Source organism: Gadus morhua, chromosome 20 (genome assembly GCF_902167405.1).
Source record: "Gadus morhua chromosome 20, gadMor3.0, whole genome shotgun sequence".
NCBI lineage: Eukaryota > Metazoa > Chordata > Actinopteri > Gadiformes > Gadidae > Gadus > Gadus morhua.
Genome location: NC_044067.1, coordinates 15422357 through 15447557, shown reverse-complemented (window position 1 = coordinate 15447557; position 25201 = coordinate 15422357). Strand labels below are relative to the sequence as shown.

General features: G+C 45.8%; 2 protein-coding genes across 3 annotated transcripts; one reads left to right on the top strand and one right to left on the bottom strand.

Moving 5' to 3' along the window:
• The first annotated feature begins 4465 nt into the window (after positions 1-4465).
• Positions 4466-21355, top strand: dcbld2 (discoidin, CUB and LCCL domain containing 2). 2 transcript variants are annotated; one of them, XM_030342589.1, is made up of 15 exons: positions 4466-5016; positions 5959-6183; positions 6670-6807; positions 9829-9880; positions 9964-10036; positions 14239-14372; positions 15132-15172; positions 15285-15482; positions 16314-16438; positions 16946-17114; positions 17360-17500; positions 18242-18335; positions 18473-18522; positions 18642-18773; positions 19163-21355. In XM_030342589.1, the coding sequence occupies exons 1-15, from the start codon at positions 4911-4913 to the stop codon at positions 19621-19623; spliced, it is 2139 nt and encodes a 712-aa protein (XP_030198449.1). In that variant the 5' UTR covers positions 4466-4910; the 3' UTR covers positions 19624-21355. The 2 variants fall into 2 exon arrangements, with proteins under 2 accessions (XP_030198449.1, XP_030198450.1); XM_030342590.1 differs by having other exon boundaries at positions 4474-5016; positions 16946-17093.
• Positions 21356-21692: 337 nt separating this feature from the next.
• On the bottom strand, positions 21693-25146 carry tmem30c (transmembrane protein 30C). The gene is made up of 7 exons (XM_030342591.1): positions 24490-25146; positions 24083-24199; positions 23861-23968; positions 23236-23326; positions 22809-22961; positions 22457-22669; positions 21693-22107 (listed from the first exon to the last, which is right to left on the bottom strand). The coding sequence occupies exons 1-7, from the start codon at positions 24685-24687 to the stop codon at positions 21920-21922; spliced, it is 1068 nt and encodes a 355-aa protein (XP_030198451.1). The 5' UTR covers positions 24688-25146; the 3' UTR covers positions 21693-21919.
• Positions 25147-25201: the final 55 nt, after the last annotated feature.

Genomic DNA, 25201 nt, shown 5'->3' with positions numbered 1-25201 from the left:
TAGCGTGCCAGTCTCTTACTCTTAAACACTTTTGGAAAAAAAAAGTGTTTCCAGGGGCAACCGACTGTGTTTGTGTTGACTTCTGTGTAGAGAAAGGGCATCTGCTACCTGAGGCCGCCCATGACACCTGAGGTCATAAAGTTTTGGCGGACTGGACAGACGCAGTTATTTCCTTCCTTACCGTTAAAATTGATGTTTCTGTGTGTGTGTGTGTGTGTGTGTGTGACCATGACCAGACCAAGGTTCATTTTCATATAGTTGTTGAATTGTTCTTTGGTTTGTGTTTTTTGCTATCGGCATGACGAAGATAATTAATAAAGGCTGAAAGCATGTGTATTACATGCCAAATGATTATATATGTAGTCTAAAAGTTATTGATCAAGCTGATTTCACTTCTTACTTGGCTTGACTCTTGAAATCCTAACATGGCTAGATGGACCCAGCCAAGCATATGTATGTGTCTACAGTCAATATGCCTGTACGTGTGTGTGTGTGTGTGTGTGTGTGTGTGTGTGTGTGTGTGTGTGTGTCTTACTGAGTGTGTGTGTGTGTGTGTGTGTGTGTGTGTGTGTGTGTGTGTGTGTGTGTGTGTGTGTGGCCTTTTGAGAGTTGTGACTGATGAGTCAATCCCTCACCAGCTTGAACAGCAGATTGTTCATTATGTGCTGTTTGAGTCAAACTGACCCATCAGTTAAAGGTTTATACTTTATAAAAACACAAACCACTGTAAATGATGAAAAGGTAGATTGAGTTATTATGTTGTTTAATATTATGTTGTTTCATCTCATTTGCTCGGATGAAGCAAATGAGATATGCCTTTGCTGCTTGCCTAAATTACAAAAATTATATGATATAAATGTTGTCAAGCTATCTTGTCTCTTGATGTGTTTATAAATTGCCGATGTGCATGCGCACATGCATCGCGTGTGTGTATGCACACATGCCTGTCTGTGTTTGTGAACATCAAGTGTGTGTGTTTGTGTTCCTATGTATGAATAGGACATTGTCACAGATAACACTATTGAGGCGTCTCCTTTAAATAACATTGGTGTGTGTGTGTGTGTGTGTGTGTGTGTGTGTGTGTGTGTGTGTGTGTGTGTGTGTGTGCGTGCGTGTGTGTGTGTGTGTGTGTACATGAGATGAGACCACAGCATGGTGAACTGTCTGTCAAACAGACCGGACAGTTATTAGTTGTATGGCAGCGGTAGTCCCGGACCACCCTGGTTGTCTGCCAGGCCACGGGAGGCTGACAGAGACTGTCTCAGCATGGCCGAGATGTTTATTGGCTCAACAAAAAACAAGAATAATAGGAGAAGAAGAAGAAGAAGAAGAAGAAGAAGAAGAAGAAGAAGAAGAAGAAGAAGAAGAAGAAGAAGAAGAGGAAGAAGAAGAAGAAGAAGAAGAAGAAGAAGAAGAAGAAGAAGAAGAAGAAGAAGAAGAAGAAGAAGAAGAAAACATCCTAGAAATAACACACAGAAAGAAATTTACAGTAGAACAGTTGGATTAAGTACTCTATGTTACTACTACTACTACTACTACTACTACTACTACTACTACTACTACTACTACTACTACTACTACTACTACTACTATTATTACGAAAACACTACTATGATTGCTATTTATTTCACTATTTCACATCTGGGATTAATAAGGTATTTATAATAGTACTGTGCTACTAATACCAATACTACAACTACACTACTAGTAGTAGTACTAATACCACTACTATTATTAAGAACACCAGTACTGCTCAATTCCCTATGTTTCCAAAAAATATTTTAACTTTTCTTATATTACTACTATGCCTTCTACTGGGCCACTACTATAGTGTTAATTATATTCTAGACATCGCATCGTGATTGTTTAGGTGCCAAAACACGTGCAGACAGAACCAGCCCTTTATAATAGCTGTGAGGCTAGGCCATTTGAAGAGCAATCCAACTATATTATCGCATTTAGATAAATACAGTCATGTTAATCGTACAAACGTGCATAAGTAAACGAGCACACACACAAATACACACACACACAATCACAAAAACACACATACACACTCAGAGACACCCACACACACACACACACAGAAAGACACACACACACACACACACACACACACACGCACACACACGCACGCACACACACACACACACACACACACACACACACACACACACACACACACACACACACACACACACACACACACACACACAAAATGACACACACATTGCCAAGATCCCCACACAAACTTCTCCGCACACACACACACACACACACACACACAACACACACCTCCCTTATTCACCTCCTGAAACGACCACGGCATGTCTGAATGCCATGGCCCGTTCATAGTCTGTCAGTGGTGCCCTTAACAAGGTTATGCTTGGGAGGGTGTGTGTGTGACTGGTCTATGTGTGTAGTGTGTGCTCCCTGTGACTCACTAATGACACCATACATTAGGTATGACATCACCGCCAGAGTTTGACCCGTGGCCCCTGTGTTAAAATGTAGGACAGTGTCCTCTTGTCCTCCCTGACTTGTCTTGAGTCTCTCTCTCTCTCTCTCTCTCTCTCTCTCTCTCTCTCTCTCTCTCTCTCTCTCTCTCTCTTGCTCTCTCTCGCTCGCTCTCTCCATCTGGTCTTGGCCCAACGTTCACTTTGAATATATGTATGAACATATGAGGCACTAAGAGGAATATGTTGCTGTGTGACAGGAACACAAGTGGTTCCATCGGCCATAGAGGATAGATGATGTACATTCGCCCCGCACTGACTCCCTGTGGATATATTCCTCAGTACAAAAATTAACTCTGTAGGGCAGGTATAAGAGCAGAGGGCACATATAAATGTGCCCTTTGCTGCTAGGACATTTATATGGAAAAGGAGTGTCAGGAGTGTGGTATGTATGCATGTATGTATGTAATCTATCTCCAGAGAGGCATTTTTATTACATTTTATGCTGTGTTGAATAAACGGTGAGATCCAGCTTGGTTTTCAGGGTAGGTGTAGGAGTGACCCGGGAAACCTGTGACCTCGTTGGTCAATGGCAGATCGTTGGCTGATTTCTTAAAAAAAAGAGGAAGGCGTCATTTCAAACCATTGAGATGAATGATTCATTCAGATTTGTTTGCCAGTACTAATGCCATTCAGACTTACTGCTTTGGTTCTTGTCGTGGTGGTGCTTGCTTTTTATCTATAAATACTATATAAGTATCGAATGCTCTTACGTTACATGAATCAGATGAAGGTAGTAAAAAAGGTAGAAGATTCAATGCAAAAGTTGTTGTAGCTTGTTGTTGCGTATTGCGACCGCTAGAGGTCACTCTCTCTGCACGGCTGCAGTGCCATCATGGCTGGAACCCCATCTACGTTATAACAGTATGTCCTTTAGACCAGCAGGGGGCAGGTATACACAACGTTCAGTAGTCAATATTCTCTATAAACCAAAAGCTGCATTGAGTTCTTAAATAAGTTAGCTTTCTTGTGAGGGAAGGTAATAAATACAAATCATGGCTCATCCTATGAAATTGCACAATGTGTAGTTCTGCTCTGGGAAAAAACGGTAGACAATTAGATCACTACACAAAGTGCTACATACAGACGTATTTAGTGCAATACTCTTTCCATGAAAATGTTATGTTCATATCATACTCTAATGTTATAGTGGCACAAACATTACATGATTAAATGGTTAGGAAATGAGAGTGCATAAGTAGGCCTACAATAAAACAAATCTGGCCAGGGCGCTGGACATCACACCCACACCCAACAATAACATCTGAGGTCATGAGCTCGGTAAGAAAAAACGCACACCAACGCACAAGTGCATTCATGGAAACATTTGTTGACCCATCAATCTGGCATAAAACTGAATCATCAAGCACATTACTCAGACTTAAGGCAGAACGCTTTTTGTTTTCACATTACCATTGGTAACTTCTTTCAAAACATCGAAATGTGTTGACGAAGTGTGCATGGGTCACTGTGTGGGAATGTCCTCAGTATAAATTCAGTTGATAACGTCCTTATCAAACATCCCGAGAGACCACCATACCAATACAGTCATTCACAGTGATCCGATCATGGTGACTAAACTTTACTGACATCCAATTATTTATGTGCAAAATTTGTTTTTAATGCCATGTGTCGCCATAGGCCTACATAAGGGACACCACATTACTTATATATTTTAATCATTATCCCAAGCTTTAAAAGTTATAGAAATTGGATATGGTATTTGTTTTTATGATGTTCAGTATATCATTAGTTTATATAGGCTCACAAGTAGGTCTGAAATAAGTAGGCTATACAAAGTGTATTCATTCATAATGCTGTGTGCCCAAAATGACTTTAGGCAATCAATCCCCACGTCAGACTGCTTGTAATCAAAAAAATGTACAGACTACGTAACGCATATGGGAGAGTTGGCGGGTGAAATGCAGCAACACACTCTGTGCTCCACTAATTCAGTTTCTCATCCAGAAGACACATGGACGATTGGACCACTTGGGGGCCTCGGAATTCCAACTGCAGTGTGGGAGGAGGAGCGGAAGTGCAGGAAGTCGTTTCACAGCTTGGATGTGTGTATGAGTGTGTGTGTGTGTGTGTGTGTGTGTGTGTGTGTGTGTGTGTATGTATGTGTGTGTGTGTGAGAGAGATAGAGTGTGTGGTTGTGTGTGCGTGTAGCTACAGTTGTTCGATAGTGAGAGAAGAACACGGCGAAGCTAACCAAGTCGGGATTGTTTTTGCGAGCGGTGAAACCAGAGACGATCGCGGAAGGAAGAAGCTTATTCCACTTTTTGAGTTTCATGGACTGTTATTTCTTCTCATGTATTTCTTGATGCAACTCTAACTAAGCGGTCTAGCCGGTCCCGAAGCGAGCAGTATGCATTCAGACTGCAGACTGCTATGGACAGAGCGGTAATGGTGGGCAGGGGACCGAACATAGGGGCCCGGGTTCTCGTCCTGTCGATCCTCATCGTCCTCAACCCGAGAGGTAGTCGCACACAGAAAGGTGGGTTCGAGTCAACGGCGCGGATACTTTTAAAACCCCCCCTTGGTGGATATTATTAAAGAAGCACCCCCCACCCCCAATCCCCATAAACCACTTTTGCGTGTGAATTGCATTGCATGTGTTTGTAATGTCAATCACAGTTGTTGAGATGTTGCGTGCCAGTTTTTGAGCGATTTTCTTGCCCCACATGTTGCTTATTCACGTACAATTTTTGGCCAAAATGGGATAATGGTTTTAACGTTATTTAAATGGTTTCGTGCAGCTCCCAAATCTATGCAAATAACTGGAAGTAGGCAATGTTTTAATATTTATGTTTTTTGATGGGAGGTGTTTGTTAGGGGACACACACACACACACACACACACACACACACACACACACACACACACACACACACACACACACACACACACACACACACACACACACACACACACACACACACACTCTTACACTTGCATAACATCGGGGACCAGGGATCCACTTAGCAGCGTGAAGCATGACTGCTGAATGTCATCTCTGAGGCCTGCTGGCCCAGAGCAGCCCAGACAATAATTGATCTGCCTTTTTTTGTACTGTCGACCACGGATCAATTTCGTTGAAAGCTAGTTCATGAATTGCAATAAGAGGCTCATGCATATGTCATACACTCTGTGCACGGTTTCTTAGAGAATTGTGCTTCATAAACTGGATCCTTTGAGTCAAAACAGCATTTTTGGCTTCCCAATAATCCCATCCTTAGACACAATTAGTCTTTCAGGATTTATTCAACGACATGGGGTTATGCTTTTACTTTTAAAGATGCATTTTAGCTTAGCTTACTAGTGAGCCTACAGATCTACATATGTTTTACCTCCAAGGTCATCCTTCTGTATGGTGGGTGCCCCTTCATCCACTGCTATCTGCATAAAACAAAAAGGGTGCTTTTGTCCCGTCCTCCAGGAGATGGCTGTGGCCCTAGTGTCCTGGGCCCCAGCAGCGGGACCCTGTCGTCTCTGGGCTACCCCTTGACCTACCCCAACAACACGGTGTGCGAGTGGGAGATCAGCGTACCCCGGGGCCACAGGGTCCACTTCCGCGTCGCCGAGCTGGACATAGGGGAGACCAACTGCCAAGTGAACTACCTCCGCCTGTATAACGGCGTCGGACCCGGGCGCAGCGAGATAGGTGAGAGGGAGAGGGGCTGAGGCTGGGGCTGGGGCACAGAGTCTGACGGCGACTGGGTGTTTGAGACTAGTATTCATAAGGATAGTCAATGGATAGTGCAATATGTAGATTTATAAATACATTTTGCATTCGTTTAACTACTATAGCATTATGTTCATGAATAGTCGTCCAGAGTAATAACAATGATAATACACTTTTCAATAGCACATTTTAACATGTATTATTTAGTTATTTATCAGACACTTTAAGTCATAGGAATTGACAGGGAAATCAGGTTAATGCATTTTCCAGGTGTCCTGCTATTGGACGCGTGCAGGAAGTCATTAGAGGTTGAAGCCCCTACCCCCTGGAGTATCCTGAAAGAGATTCATTCTAAAAAGCATGAGTGTGTCTAGGTGACCCATCTCAACATGTCTCCCCCATGTCCCACTCTGTCGTCCCTTCTCTTTCTGATGTTGCCGTGGTTCCTGTTGCCGGGGCCAACAGTGAAGTACTGCGGCCTGGGCCTGGGGTTGAAACGACAGAACGTCTCCACGGGCAACAAGGTCACGGTCCAGTTCATGAGTGGGAACCACCTGGCCAGGAGGGGGTTCTACCTGTCCTACTCCACCACAGAACACACAGGTAGGGGTTCTACCTGTCCTACTGCACCACAGAACACACAGGTAGGGGTTCTACCTGTCCTACTCCACCACAGAACACACAGGTAGGGGTTCTACCTGTCCTACTCCACCACAGAACACACAGGTAGGGGTTCTACCTGTGTGGCTTATGGGTCATGTTCTATGTCACTGATGCTATCGAAGAGGTAGGTGGTCTGTGGACTGGAGGAAGTGGTGTTTTTTTGAGGGGTCACACTTGTCCGATGACGTGTGTGTGTGTGTGTGTGTGTGTGGGTGTGTGTGGGTGAGAGGGCGGTTGAGCCAGCATCTCATGAGAGTCTTCTTAAAGTCCCCGTTTCACACACATCGCTTGATTGGGCCTCTGTACTAAGAGAAGACAGTTGAGTGGACTACTGTTAGCCCACACACCACAAGGTGTATATTGTTTGTGCCTGAAACTCTTAAAGCTTCACGCTATTGTAACTTCTTTCTGGTGTATTCACTCACCTGTTGGTGTCTGGAGGAGAAGGGGGGGGGGGGGGTTATACATTATCAACTAGCAAATCGTCAAGAGGCTCAATATGGACAGAATTTATGGAGCACTTTTCTAGCCGCCAGGCCCACTTCAGGCTGCACTTTATGCATTAACTTATTTACACACACATTTACAACCATGCTTGACCAGCTTGACCGGAGCCAGAAGAAGCCAGAACTCAGCACTTTAGAGAGTAGGCGCTGGGGATCAAACCAGGAACACTAATGGAGTACTTTAGAACTACAATATGGCCGACAGTGTGTCTACATTTATCTTTATAATAAAATATATATTTATATTCATTTATTTTTATAGCCTACCAATGTATACATTTTTTTCTTTCTGGATTATTTTGGTAGCTGAAAAGATCACATTGTCCAGACTCGTGGGAAAAGATTTGTCACCTTGACCGTGGTTTTGTGTGTGGTTCTGTTATGAGGAACAGGGCCAGAAACAGAACATGTTTTCCGCCAGCTCCCAGCATCTGTGGTCCCTGTAAATTCTGAAAGAATTTCAGATTAGAGGGTTCAGCGGGGGGGGGGCCGGTGGGGAGGTACCGGAACTGTGGTCCAGCGGCCATGGAACCATGATCCAAGTGTAAAAGGCAGAGTGGGAGTGTTTATGATGTAGGGTTTGCTCACCTCAAAGTGTTTACAAAGTGAACGCCAACAGAATAAGACGATTCTCTACTCGGATTGGTTAAAAGAAAGCTGTGAAGTTCTCGAAGCAATGGTGTTCTGGGGGCATCATACTAGTGTATGGTTGTCAGTATCCTAGTTTTGTATTGATAGACTGTTTGTGTGTTTGTAGGTGGTGGTGGTGGTGGTAGTGGGTCCGAGTGTATCTATTTCTGTTAATGTGTCCATTAATGGTGGCAGACTTGTGTGTGTGTTCGATGCACAATGAAGGTAGCTAGATAGCTACTGCTTTAAGTGCTCACAGAAGAGGCTGCAATAAGAACGAGGGGAGAGAAGCACTTGTTATTTTCTGTCTCTCTGTGTCTGTTTCTTGTCAGGTTGCACTCTCCACGCGTGTTTGTCTGCGTGCGTGTGTTCGCTCCTGTTGTCGCTTGGGCATCCCACTCACTCTTTGTGTTTAGTGTGGTTATTTTCTACAGGGAGTGCATACGAGGGAACAAATGGCAGATGAAGGAAAAAAAAAATACAAATGCTTCTAGATACAGGATCTCAAAATGGTTTTGTAAAAAAATGAAGAGCTAAGGGCTACTGTCCGAATTAAGTTAGCAGTGGCAGAACAGAGGGATATACCGGAATACATCCCTTCCCCCATGAAACCAGGGAGTCAGCAAGTCAATTTCTCACTGATAAGATATCACATAAGCCTGTCAGTTGGCCCAAGTGATATTGGATCCTTTTTTTCCAGCCTCAATTTTCTGAAAGGGCAATGCATATCAATATAGCATATTGATACTGTAATAAGAGACTGAGAAAGGTCTAGGATCTTCGGCATTCTTTGATACTGCCTCATAACCGTAAAGTGGTCTGGTTTTTCTGAAACCATTTGATTTGTTTTAGCTTTAGTGGCGTGATCTACCAGCCGAGGTTATCCTGTATTCAATTATGGGCGGGTCTTCCTACATTGAAAAACGTTGAGTAAAATATATGCTTTTATCTGAAACCATCCAGGTGTTTTAATGATGTATAAGTGCTTTGCTGGTGGTAAGCATCAGTTGACAATGTACACCATGGAATACTCATGAAGTATGAGTGTGTGTGTGTGTATATATATATATATATATATATATATATATATATATATATATATATATATATATATATATATATACACAGTATATGTGCTTAATTGTTGCACAGTTGTGTAATGATACAAGGATTATATTGTTTACACCGCCACAATTGTGGCCTTCAGTTTGTATTGAGGTCTTATCTGTAAACGGGAGGGAAACCATTTGGTTTTGATTCCTGGACCCCACAACGATGTACAAACATGCCTGTCAACAGGAGATGATCCATTGTTTGCGTACGGATGCGTTACCATGACACACAAGGCTGCACAAAGGGATGCGCGTGGGTGGACACAAGTTTGCCCGGTTAAGTAAATCATTGGCATCACTCACCGCCGTGAATGATGGTCATCGTGGGGGGCTGGGGGGTCTAGACTCTGACTCACCGGTTGGCTAGCTGGGATGATTTGGTTGTCATGAATTGTGTGGTGACCTCCCCCACCGCCAGTGATATTTTTTCAAGCAACTCACCTCATCCTGTCAACCCTCACCCTGCCCATATATGGTGTGTTTCATCACCCTTGTGGTTACATTTTTTTTAGGTTACAGTGATAACAGGGATTACTTTCCTCTGCTCATATGACTGTGGAAAATGTACGTGATCATGATGCCACCTTGCTTCACACATGGAATGCATGGAGGGAGGTTGGGTTTGTCAATGTCTTCGATATCAATCCATAGAGATAATGATCTGGTCGGGGAGGGCAATGCTGACAATACATTTTCTTTGTTTGCTTTTGCAGATCTGATCACCTGCCTGGACAAAGGAACAGATTTCACTGAGGCAGAGTACAGGTAAACTCTTCAGACCTGCAAGTGCGTCGCGTCTTGACAGCAGCAAGAGACTAAAACTTGAATTTCTTCTTTTCCCTGTTTAGCAAATACTGTCCAGCTGGCTGTTTGAACTCTTTCGAGGAGGTTTCTGGGACTATACCAAATGGCTACAGAGAAGTGAGCATGAGTCCTTTTCTTCTGTCTGTGTATGTGTGTGTGTGTTGTATATATGGATATTGGTGGATACGTTGTACTTGAGCCACCTTTGCTTATCATTGCTTTAAGAATGAAGCGCTCAGGGGACACATAGTTGAACACAGTGTAGCTCCCCTCCGCTCTGCAGTTCCAGGTTGTCCCTGCGTTTTGGATTAGGGTTTGTGTTGCTGTGGCATGCTTGTCGGCCTACCACTTTTTATTTATTTATTTTATTTGTAACAATTTGTTATTAGTTTATAACATACAAACAACAACGAAGACATGAGCAAGACCTACACCCCCACCCCCCTCCCCTCCCACCAACAGGACTTGCAGACAAATAATATGTTAAAGTAATAATTTAACACTTTCTGCGGAATCAGCTAAAATATCCAATTTCCTTGGTTTTGCACCATGTGTTCTTCCAACTGATTGATCCATATTGAGAATGTCCATAAAAGCAAGCAGCCATTGATGCCTCTGAAGAGACTGCAGGGCCTTCCAACGTAGTGCAAAAAATAGTTTCTGCTGTTAGACCGGCCTGCCACACCCGCCTTTGTTGAAAAGAAAACCTTAGAAGAGAATCATCGTTCAGAAGGAGAACCAATGGAGCGAAAGGTACAATACATTCCATGATTACTGAAAGACAAGAAGATACACATATCCAAAATTTGAAGACCTCTGGACATCATATGAATAAAAGGCTCCCGGAATACTCCGGGTGCAAAGTGCAATTTAATTCAAATATGATCTCCAGACAAAATTATAATGTGTGATCTGATGATTAGGGTTTCTTGAAGAGATTAAAATGTTGGTCCAGACTCATTGCCAATTTATAACAGAAGGAATTAATGATGTCTTTTCTCCATATATTATCAATTGGCCTTGGTTTGAATGTTGCCTTTATCAACAAGAAATATAATTTTGAGACCAGACCTCACGTACCAATGCAAGAATATATATTGTATTGAATGCAGTGGTAGTTCTTGCCCCCAGGGGATTCCTTAAGGCATTTAAAGCAGAACGCAAGTGCAAATAGAAAAAGGACGACATTGGTAAATTGAACTGCTGCTGAAAATCCTGAAATGAGCGAAGAGTGAAATCTTTTGTAATATCAGAAATTATATGGATCCCTCTATCAGACCAGTAAGGAAATGAGACAGGCCAGCTTCCCAGTAGTAAATCATAGTTATGAAATAAAGGAAAATGCTGATGAATTTTTATGTTGTTCTTGGTGTGTTTACTCACCAGGCGCCAGACTGAAAAGAAATATCACTATTCAACCAAGAGTGAAGGGGGCGAAGGGTAAAGGCCCAAAAATAAAGTTTGAAATCAGGGCGATTTGGCCACCTGCGCATTTTCCCCTTTGTAAAGTGGAAAATTTAATTCGAGAGCGAACGAATTTAATTTGTTTGCCTTTCCAAATGAATTGAATGAACAGTGAATTCAGCCTATCCCAATATCCCACTGGAGGTGGCAGAGGAATCATAGAACTGAAGAAGTTTATCCGAGGGAGAACAGTCATTTTCATTAAAGAAAATCGTGACTGAATAGAGTTTGGTATTTGAATCCATCTCTCCAAATCCAGATTGTCCTGATTCCACAGCTCTAAAAATAGAATTAAAATTGTTTTTAGTTATATTAACTGAAGAACGTATTTTGAATACCTAAATAACGGAACTGTTTCACAAAGGGGTTTCGAGAAATCGCTTTGCAATTGCACATAGCTTCATTCAATGGAAGCAGGGCTAATTTGGACCAATTCATTTTATATCCAGAGAGACTGCCAAAGTCTTTAACAATCGGAGGAAGATACGGTACAGATCGATAGGGCATTACCAAGGCCTACCTCTTTTGAAACTGTGCCGCATGGTTCTTTCTCCCTCTCTCTCTTGATCTTAGAAAGTTCTCTGTAAACGGGGCCGCCCCTCTTCATGGTGTGCGTGTGTGTCCCCAACTGATGATCACACATCCCCATCCCCCATCCCCCTCTGCGGTGTGTGAGGTCATGGGCGCATAGTCTCTCGCTGATGACCTCATGTTCAGATCTTTTAGTGCCGATAGGAGGGAGGGAGGGAGAGAGAGAGAGCGGTTGGAATGGGGACGGGGGGGAGGGGGTGTTATTGACGGGAGGGTTGTGAGAGGAGTGGGGTGTGTTCAATAGGGGGGGGGGGGGGGGAGGAGCCCCTGGGGCACAGGGGCGGGGCGGGTTCACAAGGTGTGGGGGAGGTGAGCTAATTGTTTGGCCAAAGACACAGCGCCTCTAATCCAGTCCAGCTGTAAGAGGGTGCTGACCGGACCGCTGTGTGTGTGTGTGTGTGTGTGTGTGTGTGTGTGTGTGCGCGTGGGAGATAGAGTATCCTAGAATGTGTTTTTGTGCAACCACCATGTATATGCATGTACGCATATTTGGACAGGCCCAGAGAAACTGTAGCGTGTGCATGTGAGCGGAAAGCGTTCTTGTTGTAATACTGTGAGCAAACACTTTCATTGACGGTGTCGGTCTACATGTCTAGCATACGTTTATCCATAATAGCCACCGGCCTGATCCACGCAGGCATGGGAAACGCACTGTGCCACACTCACAGAGGCATTCACAGAGACATGTTTGCTCTGTAATAAATATAAAGGAGATAGCGTCGGTGTTAAGAGGAGCAAGAGCTCTCTCTCTCTCTCTCTCTCTCTCTCTCTCTCTCTGTTTTCCCCCTGCTACGTTGTCCTAAGTGTATTGCGGTCTGCGAGGGAGGCTGGCGATTGGGCCAGCATCTATCACACAGATACAGACTGACACCGCCTCACCCAGACCCCGCTGTGCACTTCGTCTGCCTTCTGTCTCAAGGCTTTCTCGACTCCGATCCCTTTTCAACCTTGGTTCTTGCATTCCACTTGTCCTTTTGTGTGTTTGTGTATGTGTGGGGAGAGGGAGAGAGAGAGAGTGCAGACAAACGCACACAAACACAGACGAGAGAGTGTGCCGATTTTCCTGTGTTCTCTGACTGGGTGCGGCGGTTTTGGAGCAGGACCGGGTGTTTGTGTTTTAGTGGTTTGCCGTGGTGTGCCTTTGGATGTGGTGTGTGCGTGTGTGCTTCGGGATGCTTAAGAGTCAAAAGCCTGAACGCTCGTCATTCGTCGCTGTACACGCGTGTCAGAAGACGCGCGCACACACACACACACTGTGCTTGTCTCACGGCATGGGCCGCTAAATGTTTTCCCCCAAAGTATGTGTCAGCTGTTAATCCCAGTGTGGGTCCTTTCCAGTAAAAGGAGAAAAAAAGGAAAGGCAACCACATTTCCCACTAGCAGCTGTTCCTGGGAAGTAGCTAGCGGTCGAAAGGGGAGAACCGGGCATTGTCCATTCCTCTGCCGCCGTCAGGGCAGCGGGTTTGGTTTGGAATGCGGCCCGTGGTGAATCATTCCCAGCGCCTTTCGGCGCGGTTTCCCCCTGCAGGGGAGGTGACCTCACGCTGACTCATCTGCCTTTATCGGCCTCGGTCTGGAGGCTGGGGAGAGCTCTGCTCTCTGGGGGGGGATGAGGAGGAGGAAGACCATCATGTTGTGAAACCCTGGAAAAGTTTTCGCTTTTCTGCAGGATACTGCAGCTAGTATGCGGCTTGTTGAAGTATTCTTACCGCTATCGCAGTGGTTTGTCATACAATGGCCTCATGGCGGGGGCCGATGAACAAGGTCAGGGTCAACCAAGGATTGGTGCAGTATGACACATGGTGTCTTATCTGTTTGGTCGCGGTGCTCACTCTCTTAACAACCTTCACCTTGGTTCAGAAAGCAGAGCATAAATATATGTTGTTGGATAATCACGGGTGCATTTGCTTTGTCGAACAACCGTGTTGGAACAAGTACTTTAGTACACCTCCACACGATGGGAGACGTTTTCCTGGCTTTGCACAATGCAATCAAAATTTAGAAACCGTAATCTCTTTGAGAGAGGGCGTTTAAAAGATCTGACTTGGAAATGCAATATCTATTTACAGACCCAACATTATTCGTATGGTTGAGATACCTCCATTTTAGTTTTCTTTCGTCTTACCTGTGTGTTTGTACTCAAGCCAGTCTCCTTATATGCAACCATTTTGTGTTGCAACCAACAAACCCAACTCTGACCCATCACCTGTTTAAAGAGGGGAGGTCAGCAGAGGTAACCCAGTGTGTGTCTCCCTCTCCTGCAGTCGTCCCCGTTGTGCGCGGCGGCCGTGCACGCCGGCGTGGTGTCCAATGTGGCGGGCGGCAGGATCAGCGTGGTCAGCAGCAAGGGCATCCCCCACTACGAGGGCACGCTGGCCAACAATGTCACCTCCACCGGGTGAGCGCAGCGCCGGCCATGCAAACTATATAACCGTTATATTGTCTGGCTGTCTGTCCGTCTGTCTGGCCGTCTGTCTCTCTCTCTTTTTCTGTCCGTCTGTCTGTCTGTCCGTTTTTCTCTCGTGTCTGTTTCTCTCTCTCTGTGCCTCTCTTTCTGTGTCTGTTTGCCTGTCCGTCTCTCTGTCTTTCTTCTATTTCTCTCTCTTTGTGTCTGTTTCTCTCTCAGTCCGAGTATTTCTCTGTGTCTCTCTCTGACGCTCTCTGTCTGTCTCTCTTTTCCTCTGGGCATTTCTAGTTCCCTTTGTCTCTGATTCCCCTCATCCCCTTCTCTTAGAGCGAAAGACAATCTTCTTTTGTATTGGTATTTTGGTCGTACACATTGAAATACAGATGAGCCCAGACTTGTCTCTCCCGCAAATCACCAGTTCCATTACGTAAACCCTTTGTTACTCGAGCAATCAGTTGTTGTTGGATCAGATACGAGTGACTGCATGATAGACAAAACAAGAAATAAGGCTATCGCTGCAACTTGCTCTGACTGAGTGGCGTGATTATTCGAGGTGAGCAGAGCTACACGCGTTAAGTGTTTTTCTAAAGATCTCTGCAGAAGCATGTTTCAGCCTCCACTCTGTTTGCCCAACCCTTTTCTTTTAAGACCCTATTGATTGTCAAACTAGTTTTTCCTGCGTTCCTTAATCTCAAGCCATCTCGCCTTGATGACTGGAGCTGTCTAAACAATATCCACGTCTCTCCACAGGGGGTACTTGTCCAACAGCCTGTTCACCTTCAAAACCAGCGGTGAGCCTGTGTGTGTGTGTGTGTATGTGTGTGTGCATTGTTAAACGCACGTCATTGTGTCTCTGACGCACCGCTCGAGTACTGACGGTTCCCCCCCTATATGTGCCGCTAGGTTGCTACGGCACTCTGGGGCTGGAGTCTGGGGGGGTGAACGACCTCCAGCTGTCGGCCTCCTCCTCGTGGAATTGGCAGGGCGCGTGGAACGCGTCTGGCGCCCGCCTCAAGACCTCGGGACTCCCCTGGGCCCCGGCCGAGCTCGACCAGGCGCAGTGGCTGCAGGTGGACCTGAAGAGGCCCACGAGGATCACAGGTGACCCACTCACAAACACGCAAACGCGTGCGCCCCACACGCACACAAACACACACACCCCACATGCACGAGTTGATGCGTACTGACGTTTTATTTGATCACCTTGAAGTAGCCAGGAGTTGAGGTCAACTGGTCATTTTTGAGTCATATTTGAGTTCCTCCAGGGCTTCTGAAGAAACATAGCACTTTGGGATTACCTGTTGTGCGTTTCATAGTGGGATGATTAATGAAGGCCTATAGTTCCGGCTCCTCTGTGACAAAAGAATAGTCCTGCCTATTGTGAGTTCTAGTGAGCGGTGTTGAATATCTTGCTAGAGGACACCAAGCCTCTTTTTCTTTGCCAAAACCAGTAATTCTGTGTTGCCAAGCACCCTCCCTGCGCGTCTTAGCCATTAGCAGCTAGCCTCCACTAACATGGACTCTACTGTGTTTCTAGTCCTGTGAGGCCATCCTGATGTTCACCCTAGGGTTTCAGCTTTATTTGTCACAAATATGAACTCGGCCTGTCTTTGCTCTTGCTGAATAAAAGCAAAATCAGATTTAGTCTATTTTGGCCGTTACTGTTTTGACGCTCCACAGATCGCTGCACTTTCCTCGGGCGCAGCCATTTTGTTTTTAATTCAGCAGACCGCGCTTTTGATTCGCCAAGAACTTAAACTCCCTCCCACTGATTGGTCTGGACATTTAGGATTTTTTGGAAAGGGCTTTCAACGGGATCGAGGCCAGACTGACCTGCAGAGATGAACATCACGTCAACTCAGAGATCAGGACGGTCTCGCACACCTGCTATGTCTCACCCCCACCCCCCCCCCCCCCCCCATGACGTTGCAGGGATCACCACCACGGGGTCCACACTGAGGGGGCACATCTGGTACGTGTCGGCGTACCGTGTGCTCTACAGCCTCGACGGGCTGAAGTGGCTCGCCCACCGGGAAGGCGATTCCACCCAAGACAAGGTGCTCCACGAGGCGAAAATCCATATCTTAGTGTGTGTGTCTGTGTGCACATGTGCTGTTTTTTCTTCCTTTCAAATTAGTGTAAATGGACAAAAATGTCACTTAAGGGGGGACTGGCGGGGCGGGGCAGAGCACTCAGATTGTTTCCATGGTAACAGGCTATTGACTGAGGCATGTTTATGGCAGGAAATGGGAGCTGTCTTGATGCTGGCGGTTGGACCTAAGTGCTATGATAGACAACTCAGGACACCAGGGCATCCATAATGAATGCGTATCGATTCTGCGGCTGGAAGTTATGGGCATGAAGCTACCACGCCACAGTTTGCTAGCTACGGCCCGCTTATTTCAAAATCTGTATCATTATTAATAGTCCTTCTTGATAAGACATTCTTAATCTTTCCGATATAATGTGTTTTCAGTTGAAAAATACGAAAGCCTCCGAGTGTGTTTTTATTGATGTCTTGCTATGACTATTAGAATATCCCTGTTAACTTTGTTACCTTGCAGATTTTCCAAGGCAACACCAACAACATGCACGAAGTGAGGAATAATTTCATCCCCCCGATCGAGGCGCGGTACGTGAGGATAAACCCCACCCAGTGGTACCACAGGATCAACCTCAAGCTGGAGCTGCTGGGCTGCTTGCTTCCCATGGGTGAGGGATGGACGCTCAGCGGTAAACCCTTTGGAATCACTTTAAGCCCAACGGCGTGTGTGCGTGCGTGCCTGTGTGCGTGCGCAGCTCAACATGAGTCAGGCTGTGGTTCGTCAGACAAGAGACGCCCGGTCTGCGTTCTGTTCGGCTCCGTAACATACAATCTAGATCCCTGGTGTGCTGGGTGGGGGACGGACGTCGTACATTACATTCTGGAGTGTATCTCGAAATGAATGCGCTGACCTTGGTCGTCCTCTCCTGTACAGTGAGCCCGAGGAGTCGTGTTACCCGTCCTGTTGAACCTTCTCATCGCCCCCCCGTGGTCACCAACACACCGCCACAGTACAGTCACATCACCCACACCCCCGACATCCGGAACACCACCATGCCGCCGCACACCAGCAAAGGTGAGCGAGAGACCGCCAGCGCTGAAGGGTCTCGGGCGATGAGCACACAGCCGTGTCGGGGCAGATGCTAAATATTTTTTTTAATTGTCAGGTCAGTAGGAAGCAAGCTAAGAAAAAAAAAATTTGTGCTTTGTTTAAAACGGGACCTTTTTGGTTTTGCTTTACGCTGCGTTCACATGGATTTAGGCAGACAACGGACTGCAAATTAGATATCATTTCAATGGATGAGAGCAGGATGGTAAACTAGGCGAGGCGGGCAGAAGATATGGGCTACAGTAAGGGCAGATGGCATTGCCGTCCAAAGTTAAAATTTGAACTTTGAACTTTTTGCTGTCCTTTTTGCTGTCTCTCACACAAGGAAAAAAAATATCTGGACAACAGAAAGCCTATCTTTTTGCTGTCACACATCAAGCTGCAACATATGAAGTAATGCATTTAATCATACCTTCATATGTTAGTTTTGCCATGCTGCCATTCCGTCAGACTGTTTGTTGTTCCTGTTCCGTTCAGAAGGTGACCTCCACCTGCCTGAACCCATGTGACCTCAATTAGGCTCAACATTTGGCCAAAAGACAATTGACATCAGTGAATACAAACAAAGTTTTTGTTTTTCTCAAACATAGTGAATTGCAGCAATAAGAAAGCCATAGAATTACCCTGTCCATATCCCTTTAAGCATGTTATGTTTTCTTTACGGCGGTCCCTTCTCCCGTCATTGAGTGTGTTTCTCAATGTTCCCAGACGTGGCGCTGATTGCTGTGCTGGTGCCAGTGTTGGTCATGGCCTTGACGGCACTGATCCTGACCGTGGTTTGTGCGTGGCACTGGAAAAACAGGTTACTTTCACCTTTACGTTCCTTTTCATTATAGTGCAATTATAACACAATGGATGCCTCAAGTAGCGGTGCTCACTGGACACAGGTCAAACAAAACCTAACGTGACCTCTTTGCATCGTTTGTCCTTCTTTTGTAGGAAGGGGAGCACGGAGGAAACATATGACCTTCCTCATTGGGATCGCACAGGTATGACAAAAACAAAGATGTTTCCTGTATTTTATTCAGGAAGAAGTTTGCCCACGTTGTGAGCCTGATGTGGCAAATCAATCTCTGTCTCCCCCCCCCCCCCTCCTCTTCCCCATTAGACTGGTGGAAGAGCATGAAACAGCTGCTGCCATCCAAGATGGCGGAGAGGGATGACTCGGTGCGCTACAGCAGCGACCTGAGCCGGCTGCGAGGGAGGGTCATCGCCCCGAGGCTCCACGCCGAACCTGCAGGTTAGACTCCGGTTGACCCCCCCCCCTACCCCCAGCAGACGACACAGAACAGTGGAGCAACAGATGCAGGCGCTTTAAAGACGCCTCGGCAGATTGCTTTGTCAATCCTTCTCCACTGTTTTAACAGGAGGATCGGCCGAGCTCTTGCAAGGGCTTTCATTTTTTATCAAATATTATCTCTTCACTTCCGAAATCAGCTCCTCGTCGTCGCTGGATATTCTGGCACCCAAAGTTGGACGCATTAAAACTTTAACTGGGGGAGAAAAATATGACAGAGAAAGGCGCTTGGCACAGGCGTAATTGATAGGCCAAACAATGGGGCGGAGGGCGTGCGGTCCGCGTGCCAGAGTGGGTGATCGAACCTCTTTGTGTTTCTACATCCACCTCAGAGTACGCCCAGCCGCTGGTGACGGGCGCGGTGACCTCGCTGGGCGCCCGCTCCACCTTCAAGCCCGAGGAGTCGCCCACCAGCCCGGGCTACGGCGGCCCCGAGCTGTACGACGCGCCCATCCCGCCGGACGTGTACCACGCCTACGCCGAGCCCCTCCCGGCCTCGGGCTCGGAGTACGCCACGCCCATCGTGATCGACAAGGCCTGCCACATCGCCGCCAGCGCCGCCGCCGCTAACCACCAGGCGGCGGCGGCCGCCGTGTCCAGCTTCATGGGCGGGGGCGGCGGCGGCCCCCACCTGATGCTCACCAAGATGGACAGCGGCAAGCACGGCGGAAAGCACGGCGGCCGCTCGGCGTATGACACGCCCAAGAGCGCCAACGGACAGGCCACGCCCGCCGAGGAGCTGACCTATCAGGTGCCGCAGAACGGCAGCCACAAAACCATGGGGAAGTGCTGAGGTGGCGCTCACGGCGTTTCAGATAGCGCTTCAAATAGGCCCCGCCCCCCAGAGCCCTCGCTGTTGGACGAGGTGGCGGGGGGGGCTGGTTGAACTGTAAAAGTGACGTGCACATTTGATGAGCCCTTGACCAAAAAGATTCTTGTTTGGGGTGTGTGTGTGTGTGTGTGTGTGTGTGTGTGTGTGTGTGTGTGTGTGTGTGTGTGTGTGTGTGTGTGTGTGTGTGTGTGTGTGTGTGTGTGTGTGTGTGTGTGTGTGTGTGTGTGTGTGTGTGTGTGTGTTTCTACCTGTCTTTACATGGCCGCAGTGTGCTCGCCTTGTGCCATAACAGTCCGATCACTGAAACCTCAAAGATGAATGTGTTTGTCTCAGACGTGAGAGGGGCGTACACAGAGGTGCCGGGACGAGCTGACTACTAATGAACGAGCGAGACTTGGTCCCCCTTTCTGTGATTTAGTACACGTTTTCTTTCTCGTGTTTTGTTAAACTGTGATATCTGCAATCGTTTTTTTTTTTCTTTTTATCAGGTACTGAGCTTGGTCTTTCTGACAGTCATTATGAATTACATATTCATTACATCAATTCAAGGGATTTCTTTACTCTCCTAACAGAACCTTTGTATCAAAGGGGGGATCCCTCTGTGTAGGTTATCTCAGACCTACGAACATCTGAAAAAAGAAATATGAACGGTACTTTATTTTTCGAGGCGTCGTCTCTCTTTAAGAACACCCTAACCTTGCATCAGTTTGTGAAATTCACATTTTCTGCAAATCTCACATTTTTTAATGATTATTTATTATTCTTTCATCATCCTGCTGATGGGAAACTCATTTTATCTTCTTTTCTTTTTTCCTAATAACAAATCGACCCAACCACTATGACCCAACCGCTGACTCCAAATCAGACCTATTGTTTGCACTGTTGCTGAAGCTTCAATGTTCATTGATATGTACTGCCAGAACCTCAGATGTAGGCTCTGTGTGGACTTGGAGAAGAGGGAACCAAAGGGTCAATCTTGAGGAGCTGCCCCAGAAGAGGAAATGCTTCTTCTGTTTAAGACCAAATGTTGACTTTGTTTTATAATAGTTTATTTCCCCCCCCCCCCCCATAACAAGTCTTATTAGTGCGGTTTAGAACAGTTTATATAGATGAAAAATAAATAAATGAACACTATTGTGTGATCAGCTAGCTGGTCGGGTACCAAAACCAAGGCAAAGGGGAGAGACCAAAAGATGCATTGGCTGATACTTTTCGTTTAGATGATTATATTGTTCCTAGTGATCGCCTTGTGTGCGTCCGAGCATGACGTATATCTATATAATGAGATGACTGTATCCGTGTGAATCAAAATGTGTCTCTGTATCTGAATGTGGGTCCCTCGATGTTGTTTTTAGACGGAATGCGGCTTGCAGTTATAGAATAGGACTATTCATTGTCTTAACAAGGTATCCACTAGTGCCAGCAGTCCTCTTCTTCAAAGCCCCTCGTACCCGGGGATTCTGGGAGATGGAGTTTGTAAGGGCAAAGGAGGAGGCTGGTGTTCTACGTTCAGAGACAGAAATGCGCTGTCGTATAGGAGTTTTGTATTTCACGGCTAGAGCTCCCTATCCGTTTTGCTTTAGTTAGTTCTAGATGCCGGGCGTTCATGCCGTATGGAGCTCACTCTAATGGGTTGGTTGTTTCTGTGATTCTCACTCATTGTACATAGAGAAATAAAGAGTTTCTAAAAGTGCGACGTCTTTCGTCTTCTCAAACTATCCAGTTACAATGGGGGCGATTTGGGATCTCCACTCATGCGTTTTTTTTTATAACACGCCAGTTAAAAAACTTACAACAAATAAAGATTTTTAGGCATCCAGCTATTCCTTTTCAATTTCATATGGTCAAGATGCAATTCTGACAAAAAAATAAATCAAAAATAAATGGTGCAAATCGTAACTGAAACGTAACACTGTCACCTGCTGGTCAGATTTATATCCATTTAAATGATTGGATTTTGGTAATCCTTTGCAGTTTAATTGCTGCAAAAATACAAATGCTTACATGAATGTCACAAATGGAGGCATGGATTTAATTTATGGTGTTAGAGATATTTACCACCAATTTATTGGGTATAAAAGCTGTCTCAGGCAATAGCATACAATTGGAAAAATAGAAGCTAAATCTGACAAACTTGTTTGATTTCCAGTATCACTCCACTCCCAAAATTAAACAAACAAAACAATCTCAGCGATTGACATTCAAGTGCTGAAGTGTAAACATTGACACTTTATACAAGTTTTACAGAAAAGTGCCGTCATTCGTTCATGTTCTTAGCATCCTTGCCAAACTTCCACCAGATGACAGTGAGAAAGATCGCTATGATGAACACCAGGCCGCTGGTCACCAGGTAAGCAATGGGCAGGAAACGGTTCTGGCCTCCGAACCACGTCACTGTAGACAGCACCACCTGCTTTCTGCCCTTGAAGTACTGTACGGGGAAGTCTGACACAAAGGTTAAGGAAAACCAAATAAATGTATTAACAGAAGTAACCCAAACATACCTGGCCTTAAAATAGATTATTTTTAGTGGGAGATGTCTAAGACTCTGGGCTTATGAGCAGTGTAAGGAAAAAAAAGATTTAGTCAGTGTAGGCCAACACTGGGAAACAGAGAGTGGACTGACACTTAGCAAGGGTACCTCATTTCCTGTTGGATAGGCCTTTTTTTTTTTGGCCAACCTCACTCCTAAATCCTTATCTACTGATAACATTTCTGCCCTCCATTTCAATTTTATTTGAATAAAACAGCCGGACAGAAGCCCCTCTCGTGAACTGAACCGCTGAATGGATACTGTAGACGATGTCGATGCTGTAGTTCCCAGCAGGCAGTCCATTGGTGAAGGGCTCCTGGGTTCGTACCAGGACCCCGTAGAGCTTCTTGAAGTTGGGGAAGGCCGCCTCCCGCATCCACACGATCAGGTCCTCGTTGATGAAGCCGTTGTTGGTGGCGTCCAGTGGATCCAGCAGGTACACAGGCTTCTGCCAGTATGGGGGACTGGTTGTGCCTGTGGGTTGGTACGTTGGATTCAAAGTACCGCAGTGTGCAGTCAGGAACGCCGAATGGATGAGGTCAGAACATTCTGTTGAGATAGCAAAGAAGACAACTTCCACCCTGGTATCCAGGAGCAAGATGTTTTCCTTTACCTTCAAACACCTGGGCCAGGGTCTGGCTCTTGTTCTTGGGCGGGTTGCGGAACTTGACATTCTCGTCGGTGTACCAGGCGATTCCCTTCCTGTACAGAGGGACGGTATTGATGGGGTCGCCGGGTTGACCTTGGTACTGCAGAGCGAAGGAGTCTGGAATGTTACGGAAACAACAAACGCGTCAGCTCAATTCTTCTTTGTTCTTCCCCGACATAATTTCTCCCTTGATAATTATGGGGAATTTTTCCTTTAGCGCTTGAAAAAGCTTAAGGGTAGGGTGTGTCATATAACGTGGGCCTGTGAAGCCGTTTGAGACTATCTGTTATTAAGGGCGAGTCCAGAACGAAGGTGTGTGTGATGAGGCAGTTAAAGATTGTGTAGGGTGTCCAAAATAAGTTGGGAGATAAGTTAGGACATCTCTGTTTACCGTTGAACATGCTGTTGGCTACAGCACCACATGGAGCAATGGGAACGTCCTTTTCATCCCTTATATATGGCTCACAGTATGAGCTCGGGTTCTAGAGGAAGGAAGAGGTTAATGGGACAACATTGCTTGGCAACTGCAAAGGTCTACTGTTCCTCCAAATTGGGTCATTGAAAAGCTGTGTCCCGCCCACAACTCTGGTTTTAGGAAGAAACCTCACAAAGGTTCGCCGAAATTTGACTTCCACATGGTCCTTTAAGAGACTGTAAATAGAAAGCTTGAGAAGATAATGCTGGATAAACATTCTATATTACCTTTATATACACCTCTACTTCTAGAAAACACATACTATCTATATAGTGGACACGATATGACCCAAAGGACACGATTATCCCAAATGTATAAAGAATCAAAGAAGCTGAATGAAAGGAGGATTCAAAATTCCGGCAAAGTCCACCAGGACAAACTGAAAGGTGGAATGCATAGCGGTAGTGAGAAAACTGCCAAACTAAAGGCAAGGCAAGGCAAGGCAAGGCAACTTTATTTATATAGCACTTTTCATACACAAGGCAGACTCAAAGTGCTTCACATACATAAAGCGAAGCTTTAAAACATAAATGTGCCAAACCTTGAGATTTTGCTTTCTGCCAACCATCTGTGCATCATCCCGGGAGTCCATGTACTTGCGGAGGTTCTGGTGGAAGTTCTGGAGCCCGTAGTAGAAGAAAACATCACCCTGGACAGAACAAAGACTCGCATCAGTCAAGATCAGCATCCTTCATTTGAAATCATCAAAAAATATAGGTATAATGCATGGATATAGATCCAACATTTGGATTTGGATGTTTACCTTAAATTCGTGTTCAAGAGTAAACACCACTCGACATGAGCAGGATTTTCCCGCATTGGAGACATTTTTAAGGGATTGAAAGCAGTTGTTACATGTCCCGGCCTCTGTATAGTCCAACTAAGAAAGGGAGGGAAAATAGGTAGTGTAACTACTATACTACTACAATATTGTTGATCTTATTGCGATCAAGACCACAATCTCCTCCAATCCCTCCTTTTTATTGCATCTATCTTATCAGAACATGACCCATACACCTTGTAGCGTCATTCAATGTTTCGTACATGTATTCTAATAATGTTCTCAAATTCAATACATATTTCCATTATGGACCCATCTCTGGGTGTCAACTCAAATATAAAATGTGTCCCGATTCTTGCAACAGACCTCAAGAAAAAAAACACACGCACCTTCATTTCCTGTGTGCCCTGTACGGTGATGAGCAAAGACACTCCCACCACCAGGCACAGCACAGCCATGCAGTACATGAAGGGCAGGACTGTGCTAGTCGTTAGCATGGGGGACCAAGCCGGGAGACGCTGCTGCATGAAGGCCGAGTTGTCCGGCCTATGAGCCAGGGGCCCAGTTTTGGCCGCCTCTTTACCCATGAGAGGGGGTCCCAGCGGTGGGCCGATAGGCGGAAGAGGAGAAGGATCACAGAGCAAACAGGACAACCTTCTCTCTACGACTCGTTCCGGTTCTGTGTTTCAGCAGCGGTGCTTCCCCCAGTGTTTTCACTCACTATTACTCCAGTGGACTCTGCCAAGAGGCTTTCCCAGCAGGCCTTGCATTGTGGGGACAGACCTTTGAAACAGACTGTTGGCTGGCTGTTACATATTAACCAAAGCAATAATATTACTTCCTCATTCTAATCTCCAACCCGCCGCCCCGTTTGGCTTTACACTTCAGCCAGTCACGTTTCAGCAAAACATTGTTATCTGTTGTTTAACAGGCCAAGAAAAACAAATAGCAAACAAAAAGTCATCCCTCCCCCTTGAAACGGTACAACGTAGTTTCCAGAAATCCTCCCGTTTTTCATGCGTTCGATCTGCTTTTGTTTACAGGATGTTCGGTCCAAGGGGGCTGACTAGTGGGCGGGTAGCCTTGTGACCTCACATCCTC